The sequence below is a fragment of the Gigantopelta aegis genome, chromosome 12 (assembly GCF_016097555.1).
Source record: "Gigantopelta aegis isolate Gae_Host chromosome 12, Gae_host_genome, whole genome shotgun sequence".
NCBI classification, from domain to species: Eukaryota; Metazoa; Mollusca; class Gastropoda; order Neomphalida; family Peltospiridae; genus Gigantopelta; species Gigantopelta aegis.
Window position 1 is genome coordinate 53,026,018 of NC_054710.1, and position 15,448 is coordinate 53,041,465.

Below are 15,448 nucleotides of genomic sequence, written 5' to 3' on the forward strand. Positions count from 1 at the left end.
ACACCAACTAACACAGTCATTTACCGTCAAGTGTTATAAACACCTACTAACACACAGTCATTTACCGTGAAGTGTTATAAACACCTACTAACACACAGTCATTTACCGTGAAGTGTTATAAACAGCTACTAATACAGTCATTTACCGTGAAGTGTTATAAACACCTACTAACACACAGTCATTTACCGTTAAGTGTTATAAACACCTGCTAACACAGTCATTTACCGTGAAGTGTTATAAACACCTACTAACACACAGTCATTTACCGTTAAGTGTTATAAACACCTACTAACACACAGTCATTTACCGTGAAGTGCTATAAACACGTACTAACACACAGTCATTTACCGCGAAGTGTTATAAACACCTACTAACACACAGTCATTTACCGTGAAGTGTTATAAACACCTATTAACACACAGTCATTTACCGTGAAGTGTTATAAACACCTACAGTCTTTCACCCGCGAGTCGTTCAGTGATAAAGACATCTCGATAGTTTACCCCGCGACTTAAAACCCAGCCTGTAATTGACTGTGTTATACAAGCGCACCCTTCAATTGTGTTTGTTGGTGGCCACTTTATGATGCGTTCAGATATTTGGCTTGATAATTTCTATACCATTTACAGGTGCGAATCCATGGCACGGTACTGGAGGGGAGTAGTCCTCTCAAAAAAATACGTTTATCGTATACATTATAAAAAATAGATTACTTTCTAGTGGGTGTAAAATGTAATATTTTAATCGGATGGAAAGAAAGAATTGTTTTATTTAACAACGCACACGTTCAACACATTTTAATTACGGTAATACGGCGTCGGACATATTGATAGAGGAAACCCGCTACCGTGACGCAATGATCTCCTTTTCCGATTACCAGCTGCACCAAGGGAGCTTTTATATGCAGCATCTCCAAGACAGGATAGTACATACCATGGCCTTTATTACACCAGTTGTGGTGCACCGACTAGAAGAAAAAATAGCCCAATGGAAATCGATCCTAGAGCGACCGCGCATCAGGCGAGCTCTTCACCACAGGACTACGTTCTTCACACTCCCATGGTTCTAACAAGATTGCCTTTTCAGTATTGTACTACGTCAAACGAGACAAGGAGACAGAGAGAGACACACAGAGAGAGACAGACAGACAGAGAGAGACACACACACACAGAGAGACAGACAGAGAGAGAGAGAGAGAGAGAGAGAGAGAGAGAGAGAGAGAGAGAGAGAGAGAGAGAGAGAGAGAGAGAGAGAGAGAGAGAGAGAGAGAGAGAGAGAGAGAGAGAGAGAGAGAGAGAGAGAGAGAGAGAGAGAGAGAGAGAGAGAGATGTACAGATCTCTATACGACGTGTTTACACACACTTTACTTGAAGTCTGAAAGGAGACGTAACAGTTTGGGGTTCCCGGGTTTCTTTCAATAACTACCGCTACAAAGAGATCTATTAAACAAGCGGCCGGGTGGGCACGTTCTGTCGTAAACACACATCGATCGGGGTGCATTGCAGCGTCGAATAAAACTAGACCATCGACCTGCGCCTGGGCAGAGAACATTGATCACATTTTCAATCGGCGCCAGCTCTCAGTAGAGGGGAAAATCGAAATCGGTCTGCATATAGCGAGGTAAGTTCCATATGACATTTGAAAACATGTGATAAGATGTCCAGCGTCATAATGTGACATGTTGTAGCATTTAAAGTGATACTCTCACGGTTTATATCTGGTTTACATGTTGTAGGAGTTAAAGTGATACTCTCACGGTTTATATCTGGTTCACATGTTATAGGAGTTAAAGGGATACTGTCACGGTTTATATCTGGTTTACATGTTGTAGGAGTTAAAGTGATACTGCCACGGTTTATATCTGGTTTACATGTTATAGGAGTTAAAGTGATACTCTCACGGTTTATATCTGGTTTACATGTTATAGGAGTTAAAGGGATACTGTCACGGTTTATATCTGGTTTACATGTTATAGGAGTTAAAGTGATACTGTCACGGTGTATATCTGGTTTACATGTTATAGGAGTTAAAGTGATACTCTCGCGGTTTATATCTGGATTACATGTTATAGGAGTTAAAGTGATACTCTCGCGGTTTATATCTGGTTTATATGTTATAGGAGTTAAATTGATACTCTCGCGGTGTATATCTGGTTTACATGTTATAGGAGTTAAAGTGATACTCTCACGGTTTATATCTGGTTTACATGTTACAGCATTCCTATCCGGCATTTAATAACTGTCGCATTGAATAATGGCCAGTGTTGTGATCTGACATGTTATAGGAGTTCATTGTCGCAGTTTGCATTTACATTTTGTTTTAATAACCTATTTAATCCGCCGTGTACTCGCTACGTCATTGACATTAAGACTGGTCAGTAATGGGATCGCATCTCGATGCCGGATCCGACTCATACTTTACTTCTCTCTTAGTAACAACTAGACAGTGTGCATGAATTAAGTTAAATTGAAAATGTTCCGTGTTACAAGTAGTTTAAGTTTTATATGTTTTTAGTATTCAATATACTTATATAAAAATATACTTAATGATCTTTGCTAGCAAAGTTAATGAAACGTATTATTAAAATAGTAGTAGTAGTAGTAGTAATAGTAGTGGTAGTAGTAGTAGTGATAGTAGAAGAATAGTAGTAGTAGTAGAGGTAGTAGTAGTATAGTAGTAGTAGTAGTGATAGTAGTAGTATAGTAGTAGTAGTAGTGATAGTAGTAGTATAGTAGTAGTAGTAGTGATAGTAGTAGTATAGTAGTAGTAATAGTGATAGTAGTAATATAGTAGTAGTAGTAGCAGTAGTAGTAGTAGTAGTAATAGTGATAGTAGTAGTAGTAGTAGTAATAGTGATAGTGATAGTAGTAGTATAGTAGTAGTAGTAGTAATCGTGATAGTAGTAGTATTGTAGTAGTAGTAGCAGTAGTAGCAGCAGCAGTAGTAGCAGTATTAGTAGTAGCAGTAGTAGCAGCAGCAGTAGTAGCAGCAGCAGTAGTAGCAGTAGTAGTAGTCATAACAGTATTTTTACTAATATTATCACAAATGATGACGTTAATAAAGGGCCGTTCTCACAAACAATTCCGTCCTGCTCGATGTCAATCAGTGCAATAATTGTTAACGATTATCTATGATGTCATTTATTTTGGGCGTATATCTAATTTAGGTTCAAGCACTCTGTCCTGGGCACACATTTCAGCTATGTGTGTCTGCTCGGGTCAGTGGTTACAGGTTAGTTATTAGCGTGTGCCTGCGTGATTCAGTTACATCGTCTCAAATCTCGACTGTTCTATTATTTCGTGCTGAAGACTGATTGTTGTGTTCGCTCATTGTTCGCCCGTCGTGCTGTTTTACTGCGATCCACGCAGTTGATTAAAGATTAGCCTGCAGGTTTATAGACACCCAGGTACAAACACGATCAAGTGGCTATTACTTCCAACACTTCACCTGTCTGGCAGGTCAGTACATGTTTTAAAGCGCGCACAGTAACACGTCTACCTGTACAGGTAGTGCTTAGACACGAGGTGATATGTTGTTACAGCTCATATCTCAACATGCTGGGGGGGGGGGGGGGGGAGGGAGGATCTAGCTCAGTGGGTAGAGCGCTCATATCTCAACATACGGGGGGGTCTAGCTCAGTGGGTAGAGCGCTCGTATCAGATGTTCATATCTCAACATGCTGGTGGGGGGGGGGGGATCTAGTTCAGTGGGTAGTGAGCTCGCATCAGATGCTCATATCTCAACATGCTGGTGGGGGGGGGATCTAGTTTAGTGGGTAGAGAGCTCGTATCAGATGTTCATATCTCAACATGCTGGTGGGGGTGATCTAGCTCAGTGGGTAGAGCGCTCGCATCAGATACTCATATCTCAACATGCTGGGGGGGGGGGGGGGGGTGATCTAGCTCAGTGGGTAGAGAGCTCATATCTCAACATGCTGTGGGGTCTAGCTCAGTGGGTAGAGCGCTCATATCTCAACATGCTGGGGTGATCTAGCTCAGTGGGTAGAGAGCTCCCATCAGATGCTCATATCTCAACATGCTGGGGGGGGGGGGGGTCTAGAGAGCTCCCATCAGAGAGAGAGAGAGAGAGAGAGAGAGAGAGAGAGAGAGAGAGATGTGATACATTATGTACTCTCCCACAGTGGCGGCATCTAGCTCAGATGGTAGAGCGCTCGCCTGTTTTACAGATTATTTTGCGTTTTGTGAGTTTCGAACTCGGAATCCTCTAATCAATAACAGTGTTACAGATTAAAGTAAGCTGTTTATCTGCCTATATCTCGATATGATTCCGACAACGCCCTGCATTCCGTTTATCCACGGCGGGTTGGGAAACCATTAAATAAATATTAATAAACTTCAATCCAGTTCATTTGTTTACTCTAATCTCTCAACAAATCACTGGTTCGCCCTGGGTGGGATTCAGACTCAGTCTGTAGAGGATATTATCGTTGTAGTGTTTGTGTTCACTGGGGTAGAAACCTGGGCGGTGCGATAACATTGGATATTCACAGACATGTCTCATCGAGGCGTGTATATAGCGCTGGGATTATGTGTGTAGCACACGTAGCTGTAGCTGTCCTGTCGTTGATTGTTGTCGTCTTGTAACGGTCATGGTGAGACTGTCACACTGTGACACTGTGACATTACTAGCTCTGTCGTCTTGTGACGGTCATGGTGAGACTGTCACACTGTGACATTACTAGCTCTGTCGTCTTGTGACGGTCATGGTGAGACTGTCACACTGTGACACTACTAGCTCTGTCGTCTTGTGACGGTCATGGTGAGACTGTCACACTTTGACACTGTGACACTACTAGCTCTGTCATCTTGTGACGGTCATGGTGAGACTGTCACACTGTGACACTACTAGCTCTGTCGTCTTGTAACGGTCATGGTGAGACTGTCACACTGTGACACTACTAGCTCTGTCGTCTTGTGACGGTCATGGTGAGACTGTCACACTGTGACACTGTGACACTACTAGCTCTGTCGTTTTGTAACAGTCATGGTAAGACTGTCAGACTGTGACACTGTCACACTGTGACACTACTAGCTCTGTCGTCTTGTGACGGTCATGGTGAGACTGTCACACTGTGACACTGTGACACTACTGGCTCTGTCGTCTTGTAACGGTCATGGTGAGACTGTGACACTGTCACACTGTGACACTACTAGCTCTGTCGTCTTGTGACGGTCATGGTGAGACTGTGACACTGTGACACTACTAGCTCTGTCGTCTTGTAACGGTCATGGTGACACTGTGACACTACTAGCTCTGTCGTCTTGTAACAGTCATGGTGAGACTGTCACACTGTCACACTGTGACACTACTAGCTCTGTCGTCTTGTGACGGTCATGGTGAGACTGTGACACTGTGACACTACTAGCTCTGTCGTCTTGTGACTGTCATGGTGAGACTGTCACACTGTCACACTGTGACACTACTAGCTCTGTCGTCTTGTGACGGTCATGGTGAGACTGTCACACTGTCACACTGTGACACTACTAGCTCTGTCGTCTTGTGACGGTCATGGTGAGACTGTCACGCTGTGACACTACTAGCTCTGTCGTCTTGTAACGGTCATGGTGAGACTGTCACACTGTGACACTACTAGCTCTGTCGTCTTGTGACGGTCATGGTGAGACTGTCACACTGTGACACTGTGACACTACTAGCTCTGTCGTCTTGTAACAGTCATGGTGAGACTGTCACACTGTCACACTGTGACACTACTAGCTCTGTCGTCTTGTGACGGTCATGGTGAGACTGTCACACTGTGACACTACTAGCTCTGTCGTCTTGTGACGGTCATGGTGAGACTGTCACACTGTCACACTACTAGCTCTGTCGTCTTGTGACGGTCATGGTGAGACTGTGACACTGTGACACTACTAGCTCTGTCGTCTTGTGACTGTCATGGTGAGACTGTCACACTGTCACACTGTGACACTACTTGCTCTGTCGTCTTGTGACGGTCATGGTGAGACTGTCACACTGTGACACTACTAGCTCTGTCGTCTTGTGACGGTCATGGTGAGACTGTCACACTACTAGCTCTGTCGTATTGTGACGGTCATGGTGAGACTGTCACACTGTGACACTGTGCCACTACTAGCTCTGTCGTCTTGTGACTGTCATAGTGAGACTGTCACACTGTGACACTGTGACACTACTAGCTCTGTCGTCTTGTGATTGTCATGGTGAGACTGTCACACTGTAACACTACTAGCTCTGTCGTCTTGTGACGGTCATGGTGAGACTGTCACACTGTGACACTACTAGCTCTGTCGTCTTGTGACGGTCATGGTGAGACTGTCACACTGTGACACTGTGACACTACTAGCTCTGTCGTCTTGTAACGGTCATGGTGAGACTGTCACACTGTGACACTACTAGCTCTGTCGCCTTGTGACGGTCATGGTGAGACTGTCACACTGTAACACTGTCACACTGTGAGACTACTAGCTCTGTTGTCTTGTGACGGTCATGGTGAGACTGTCACACTGTGACACTGTGCCACTACTTGCTCTGTCGTCTTGTGACTGTCATAGTGAGACTGTCACACTGTGACACTACTAGCTCTGTCGTCTTGTGACGGTCATGGTGAGACTGTCACACTGTGAGACTACTAGCTCTGTCGTCTTGTGACGGTCATGGTGAGACTGCCACACTGTGACACTACTAGCTCTGTCGTCTTGTGACGGTCATGGTGAGACTGTCACACTGTGCCACTGTGACACTACTAGCTCTGTCGTCTTGTAACGGTCATGGTGAGACTGTCACACTGTGACACTACTAGCTCTGTCGCCTTGTGACGGTCATGGTGAGACTGTCACACTGTAACACTGTCACACTGTGAGACTACTAGCTCTGTTGTCTTGTGACGGTCATGGTGACACTGTCACACTGTGAGACTACTAGCTCTGTCGTCTTGTGACGGTCATGGTGACACTGTCACACTGTGAGACTACTAGCTCTGTCGTCTTGTGTCGGTCATGGTGACACTGTCACACTGTGAGACTACTAGCTCTGTCGTCTTGTGACGGTCATGGTGACACTGTCACACTGTGAGACTACTAGCTCTGTCGTCTTGTGACGGTCATGGTGACACTGTGAGACTACTAGCTCTGTCGTCTTGTGACGGTCATGGTGACACTGTGAGACTACTAGCTATGTCGTCTTGTGACGGTCATGGTGACACTGTGAGACTACTAGCTCTGTCGTCTTGTGACGGTCATGGTGACACTGTGACACTGTGAGACTACTAGCTCTGTCGTCTTGTGACGGTCATGGTGACACTGTGAGACTACTAGCTCTGTCGTCTTGTGACGGTCATGGTGACACTGTGAGACTACTAGCTCTGTCGTCTTGTGACGGTCATGGTGACACTGTGAGACTACTAGCTCTGTCGTCTTGTGACGGTCATGGTGACACTGTGACACTGTGAGACTACTAGCTCTGTCGTCTTGTGACGGTCATGGTGACACTGTGAGACTACTAGCTCTGTCGTCTTGTGACGGTCATGGTGACACTGTCACACTGTCACATTGTGACACTGGGGGCGAGACGTAGCCCAGTGGTACAGCGCTCGCTCGATGCGCGGTCGGTGTGGGATCGATCCCCGTCATTTGACCCACTGGGCTATTTCTCGTTCCAGCCAGTGCACCACGACTGGTATATTAAAGGCCGTGGTATGTACCACCCTGTCTGTTAGATGGTGCATATAAAAGATCCCTTGCTGCTAATCGAAAAGAGTAGCCCATGAAGTGGCGACAGCATGTTTCCTCTCTCAATATCTGTGTGGTCCGTAAATTAAATGTGTTGAGTGCGTCGTTAAATAAAATGTTTCTTTCTTTCTTTTTCCTTTCTGTGACACTGTGACACTATCAGACTGTCGCTCGAGCCAGTGCACCACGACTGGTATATCAAAGACCGTGGTATGTGCTATCCTGTCTATGGTATGGTGGATATAAAAGATCCCTTGCTGCCAATCGAAAAGAGTAGCCCATGAAGTGGTGACAGCGGGTTTCCTCCCTCAATATTTGTGTGATCCTTAACCATATGTCTGACGCCATACAACCGTAAATAAAATGTGTTGAGTGCGCCGTTAAATAAAACATTTCCTTCCTTCCTTCCTGTCTGACTGTCAGACTGCTAGCTCTGTCGACTCTCTTAACTGGACCTGGGGGAGTCGTATATGAATATAGTCGTCTCTTTTCTCTACATTTTACCTGGACCTGGTGGAGTCGTATATGAATCTAGTGGTCTCGTTTCTCTACATTTTACCTGGACCTGGGGGAGACGTATCTGAATCTAGTCGTCTCTTTTCTCTACATTTTACCTGGACCTGGGGGAGTCGTATATGAATATAGTGGTCTCTTTCTCTACATTTTACCTGGACCTGGGGGAGTCGTATATGAATATAGCGCTCTCTTTTCTCTACATTTTACCTGGACCTGGGGGAGTCGTATATGAATATAGTCGTCTCTTTTCTCTACATTTTACCTGGACCTGGGGGAGACGTATCTGAATCTAGTCGTCTCTTTTCTCTACATTTTACCTGGACCTGGGGGAGTCGTATATGAATATAGTGGTCTCTTTCTCTACATTTTACCTGGACCTGGGGGAGTCGTATATGAATATAGTGGTCTCTTTTCTCTACATTTTACCTGGACCTGGGGGAGACGTATCTGAATCTAGTCGTCTCTTTTCTCTACATTTTACCTGGACCTGGGGGAGACGTATCTGAATCTAGCGCTCTCTTTTCTCTACATTTTACCTGGACCTGGGGGAGTCGTATATGAATATAGCGCTCTCTTTTCTCTACATTTTACCTGGACCTGGGGGAGTCGTATCTGAATCTAGTCGTCTCTTTTCTCTACATTTTACCTGGACCTGGGGGAGTCGTATATGAATCTAGCGCTCTCTTTTCTCTACATTTTACCTGGACCTGGGGGAGTCGTATATGAATATAGTGGTCTCTTTTCTCTACATTTTACCTGGACCTGGGGGAGTCGTATATGAATATAGCGCTCTCTTTTCTCTACATTTTACCTGGACCTGGGGGAGTCGTATATGAATATAGTCGTCTCTTTTCTCTACATTTTACCTGGACCTGGGGGAGACGTATCTGAATCTAGTCGTCTCTTTTCTCTACATTTTACCTGGACCTGGGGGAGTCGTATATGAATATAGTGGTCTCTTTCTCTACATTTTACCTGGACCTGGGGGAGTCGTATATGAATATAGTGGTCTCTTTTCTCTACATTTTACCTGGACCTGGGGGAGACGTATCTGAATCTAGTCGTCTCTTTTCTCTACATTTTACCTGGACCTGGGGGAGACGTATCTGAATCTAGCGCTCTCTTTTCTCTACATTTTACCTGGACCTGGGGGAGTCGTATATGAATATAGTGGTCTCTTTTCTCTACATTTTACCTGGACCTGGGGGAGTCGTATATGAATATAGTCGTCTCTTTTCTCTACATTTTACCTGGACCTGGGGGAGTCGTATATGAATATAGTGGTCTCTTTTCTCTACATTTTACCTGGACCTGGGGGAGTCGTATATGAATATAGTCGTCTCTTTTCTCTACATTTTACCTGGACCTGGGGGAGTCGTATCTGAATCTAGTCGTCTCTTTTCTCTACATTTTACCTGGACCTGGGGGAGTCGTATATGAATCTAGCACTCTCTTTTCTCTACATTTTACCTGGACCTGGGGGAGTCGTATATGAATATAGTGGTCTCTTTTCTCTACATTTTACCTGGACCTGGGGGAGTCGTATATGAATATAGCGCTCTCTTTTCTCTACATTTTACCTGGACCTGGGGGAGTCGTATATGAATATAGTCGTCTCTTTTCTCTACATTTTACCTGGACCTGGGGGAGACGTATCTGAATCTAGTCGTCTCTTTTCTCTACATTTTACCTGGACCTGGGGGAGTCGTATATGAATATAGCGGTCTCTTTCTCTACATTTTACCTGGACCTGGGGGAGTCGTATATGAATATAGTGGTCTCTTTTCTCTACATTTTACCTGGACCTGGGGAGACGTATCTGAATCTAGTCGTCTCTTTTCTCTACATTTTACCTGGACCTGGGGGAGACGTATCTGAATCTAGCGCTCTCTTTTCTCTACATTTTACCTGGACCTGGGGGAGTCGTATATGAATATAGTGGTCTCTTTTCTCTACATTTTACCTGGACCTGGGGGAGTCGTATCTGAATCTAGTCGTCTCTTTTCTCTACATTTTACCTGGACCTGGGGGAGTCGTATATGAATCTAGCGCTCTCTTTTCTCTACATTTTACCTGGACCTGGGGGAGTCGTATATGAATATAGCGGTCTCTTTCTCTACATTTTACCTGGACCTGGGGGAGACGTATATGAATCTAGTCGTCTCTTTTCTCTACATTTTACCTGGACCTGGGGGAGTCGTATATGAATATAGCGGTCTCTTTTCTCTACATTTTACCTGGACCTGGGGGAGTCGTATATGAATATAGTGGTCTCTTTTCTCTACATTTTACCTGGACCTGAGGGAGTCGTATATGAATATAGCGCTCTCTTTTCTCTACATTTTACCTGGACCTGGGGGAGTCGTATATGAATATAGCGATCTGTTTGGTTACATTTTACCCGGACACCTATATGAATAGCCTAATATTGCACTGTAAAACAAACAAGAAACATTTTAGGCACACCGGAAGGTTCGTTGTACATCCCCGAACCCCCCCCCCCCCCCCCCCCCCCAGCCAATGCCCCTGCCATGCATACGCCACAGCGTGGTATTGAGTTTCGTTGAACACACACGAAGCCACCCGTCACTAACGTGCCCACGTGTGGCACACAATACACGTTTGTTTTGCCATCAACCCGAAACTGGCCGCAGATTAACAACAATATGAAATCAATCGAGGCAGGATTTCTTTACAGTATTAATCTCCGACTTGTGATATATTTGTTTCATTGCAGGGTGCGTCACGTGACCAGCAGCCAGCGTATACACGGAGGAGCCACCCAGTTCTGCCTGGCCTTTGTTTGAAGCAAGATTGGATACAAGCGGGTTACACACACAGATTCATTCTCGTTCTGGTAAACCAAGTGCTAAACTCGGAGCCGAACTGGCTCACAAAGAGTTTGTCGGAGCCAAAATGGCAGACGAGAAATCGCCGTGAGACGACATGGCTGACGCGGAGTCCCTGGAGCAGGTGGCCGAGGATCTCTGCTGGTGTTTCGTCTGTGAGGGTCGGCTACGAGACCCGAGGATCCTACCCTGTCTCCACTCGTTCTGCAAGTCCTGCTTAGACGCGCTCATTGAGCAGCAGATCTCAAGTCATGGGCTTAAGAGCTTCCCTTGTCCCAAGTGTAACCAACTCGCGGCCTTGCCGCCAGGTCTACAGAAAGGTTGCTATGGTGACGTCTTTCCAACAGATTCGTTCACCGGCAAGTTATTGGACGTGATAGCAGCTTACGGGAAGAACAAGACGTGTGATTTGTGTAAGACAGGGGAGGTAAGTGCGGAAGCCGTCAACTGGTGTATGGACTGTTACGAGGCTATCTGCGAAGCGTGCACGAAAGTTCACCTGCACGGAACGCCGACCGCGGATCACGTGGTCACGGGACTAGACGAGATGAGGTCGCTGTCGTTGGAGAACGTCATGAAGCGAAAACGCGAGGTCCCTTGCAACAAACACAAAGGGGAGATAATCAAAATGTACTGCGTTGATTGCAGGGAGCCGCTGTGCGTTCAGTGCTCTGCGATATCTCACAGGAAGTGTAGCAAATGCGTCACAGTCGTGGATGCCATGACGACCAGAGAGGCAGATATCGCAGAGTTGATGACGCAGATTCAGACTATGAACATGACGTCAAAAAACGGCGTCCCGTTTAAAGGTGACGACGCTCTAGAAGTGTTGGACGAGACCATAATGAGATCGGAGGAGAGAATAAAAAGTCTGGCGGAGGATTTACGGAAGAAGATTGACGACAGCGAGAAACTCTTGCTGGAGAAACTTAACACTGTGTCGTCGGAACTGAGAAACCAGCTGAACAGAAATCGGAAATCAATTCCCAAATTAGACCGAAACGAAATCCTCGCTGCCGCTGGTAAACGAATGGAAGGACTGTTGTCCTACGGCAGTGACGTGGAAATCCTTCACGTCCTTGACACAGTGAAGGGCACGGAGAGTCCTACTGACCTGGATGACGTCACAGGTCAGGAGGAGGACGTGATGTTTCGGATTAACTTCGCCGTCGACAGTTCCGTGAAAGTGTTTGTGCGCGACTTCTCCACTCTGGGCGACGTCCAGGTCGAAGACTGCAACTCTGACGAGGGTCTCTCATCCTGGGGCGTCTGCTGCACGGCCAAAGGGGAGATAATCGTGGTGGACAGCCGCAACAAGAAGGTTCAGAAGTTCAGCAGTAACGGCGACCTCATAGACCAGACGCAGATCAGCGAGGAACCACGTGACCTGACGAGCTGTGGGGCGGAGGATGTTGCCATAACGATCAACAAGAAGCTCATCTTCTTCGTCTCTATGTCGGGCCAGATGGCCTTGAAGAAGAAGGTCAGGACTCAGAAGCAGTACGACAGTATCTCCATGTCGCCTAGCGACAACTCCATGCTGGTGAGCTGTATGTCGGACAAGTCCATCGACGTCATATCAGTGGAAGGGGAGGTAATCAAATCCTTCAACGTCGACGCTCAGGGCGCCGCCATCTTTGATGAGCCGCGCTACGTCTACTTCTCGCGCGAAGGAAACTACGTCGTCACCGACGTGTCCCGGAATTCGGTTAAATGCATCTCGCCCGACGGGTCGTTGGTGTACAGCTACCACCCAGACGGCGCCCACGTGTTGAGGAAACCGCAGAGTCTGTGCGGCGACAACATCGGCAACGTGTTCATCGCCGACTACGCCAACAGCAGGATTCAGCTGATCACCAACGAGGGGAACTTCCAGAGGTTCGTGCTCTCGCGGGACAGCGGGCTATCTCGCCCCGTCGCCATCACCATGACGTCATCAAACAAACTGATCGTCGTCCAGAGCGACGGGATGGTCAAGGTGTTCAGCTACGAATGACCCGGGGTCATGAAGGTGCGCTTCAAGGTCACCTGCTGGTGTCCTAGGTGCATCAAGAAAATGGAGGACCAGAGTGCGCAACAGGAAACGGAAGAAATGAAGTAAAAATGACATACCTTACAATGATGACTCACCACACTGTGTACAGCTTGTGGCAATAAGCGTCTTCAGAGTTACAGAAATAACTCAAACCTCTGAGAGGTGAACACGTGTAAATCACTAGAATAAAAGTATTAATGTTAGGAAGACTTTAAAGGAAAAAGGAAGAATTTAAACAAACATTAAACATATTACAATGATGACGCGTCGCACAGTGCAGCGTTTGTAACAAGTGTCTTAAAATTACAGAACTGACGAATCGTGACATGATAGTGCTTCTAAAATGTGTAAATGTGTAAATGATTTGACAACAGTGAACTGGTTAACGTTCAGAGTGGATCAACCATGTAAGACTGAACTGATAAACACACACGATTAAATTATCACCTACCACGTCTTGGATAAACACACATGCACACACACGATTAAATTATCACCTACCACGTCTTGGATAAACACACATGCACACACACGATTAAATTATCACCTACCACGTCTTGGATAAACACACATGCACACACACGATTAAATTATCACCTACCACGTCTTGGATAAACACACATGCACACACACGATTAAATTATCACCTACCACGTCTTGGATAAACACACCATTACTAACCTAGAAGCAATGAATGAATGAATGAATGAATGTGTAAGTGCGTGAATGAATGAATGAATGAATGAATGAATGAATGAGTCCAGGCCAGTTACGTCTGTTCGCGGACATTATTGTAAGTACGATGCAATCAGTGTGACATTGGTTAAATCATTGGAAAGCTATGAAACCGATAAAGAGGAAAGACAAATTGATTCTGGATACTATTGTGTACTGACGGCTCATGTCAAGGTGCTTGGTGATCGTGGTATTAGATAATGATGACGATGTTATTGATGATGATGACGATAATGATGTTGATGATGATGATGTTAATGACGACGATGTTGTTGATGATAATGATGATGGTGTTGATGATGTAGCTGCCGATGACGATGATTATGATGATGATGGTGTTAGTGGTTGTAGCATGACGACGATGATAAGTATGACGAAGATACTTGTGATGATGATCACATTGATGATGATGATGATGATGTTGATGACGATGACGATGATTGTTTAATTATTATTATTATATTATATATTATGTTAATTTTATTTAGTAAGATTAATATTAGATGATTTTCATATTTTATCAATACGTTTTCAGGAACATAGTCTTATATTTTAAATATAAAAGCATATAAACTGAAATTATTTCATGGCTAACATTAAACGACTAACATGTGGTCATAATGAAATGCATGACAACATATCAATTATATACCATGATATAAACTTGAGAGATAATGTATAAAAAGTTAATATAAACTTTGTATAAACTGTTTCATTCAGTATCAACAGAAAGACGATATATATAAATTATATACCATGATATAAACTTGAGAGATAATGTATAAAAAGTTAATATAAACTTTGTATAAACTGTGTCATTCAGTATTAACAGAAAGACGATATATATAAATGATATATGCAGATGTCTACTGTTTAATGATTAGCCCAAATCGTTTTAGTTTCCTTATGGTATGGATATATGAATGGATGTATGATATGGTATATGTATGGTGTGGATGTATGATATGGTATATGTATGGTGTGGATGTATGATAATGGTATATATATGGTATGGATGTATGATATGGTATATGTATGGTATGGATGTATGATATGGTATATGTATGGTGTGGATGTATGATATGGTATATGTATGGTGTGGATGTATGATATGGTATATGTATGGTATGGATGTATGATATGGTATATGTATGGTATGGATGTATGATAATGGAATATGTATGGTATGGATGTATGGTATGGTATATGTATGGTATGGATGTATGATAATGGTATATGTATGGTATGGATGTATGGTATGGATGTATGATATGGTATATGTATGGTATGGATGTATGATATGGTATATGTATGGTATGGATGTATGATATGGTATATGTATGGTATGGATGTATGATAATGGTATATGTATGGTATGGATGTATGCTAGACGTACCAGAGCTATATATATACAGAGAGGAAATGAAGTATGAATTGTCAGTTAGTAGCCGGTTTATGTCCTTTGTGAACAGTTTCACTTGCCACGGTGTTTAGAGACATCAACTTGATCATATCTGATAGTGAGTACATTGTCGTTCTTATTACACAGCTGTTTCTAAATATTCTAATAAAACTTTCTTTTACTT

At 44.4% G+C, this 15,448-nt stretch overlaps 1 protein-coding gene across 1 annotated transcript; it reads left to right on the top strand.

Moving 5' to 3' along the window:
• Nucleotides 1–1,309: 1,309 nt before the first annotated feature.
• LOC121386690 (E3 ubiquitin-protein ligase TRIM71-like) lies at nt 1,310–14,890 on the top strand. The gene is made up of 2 exons (XM_041517682.1): nt 1,310–1,620; nt 10,981–14,890. The coding sequence occupies exon 2, from the start codon at nt 11,190–11,192 to the stop codon at nt 13,086–13,088; it is 1,899 nt and encodes a 632-aa protein (XP_041373616.1). The 5' UTR covers nt 1,310–1,620; nt 10,981–11,189; the 3' UTR covers nt 13,089–14,890.
• Nucleotides 14,891–15,448: the final 558 nt, after the last annotated feature.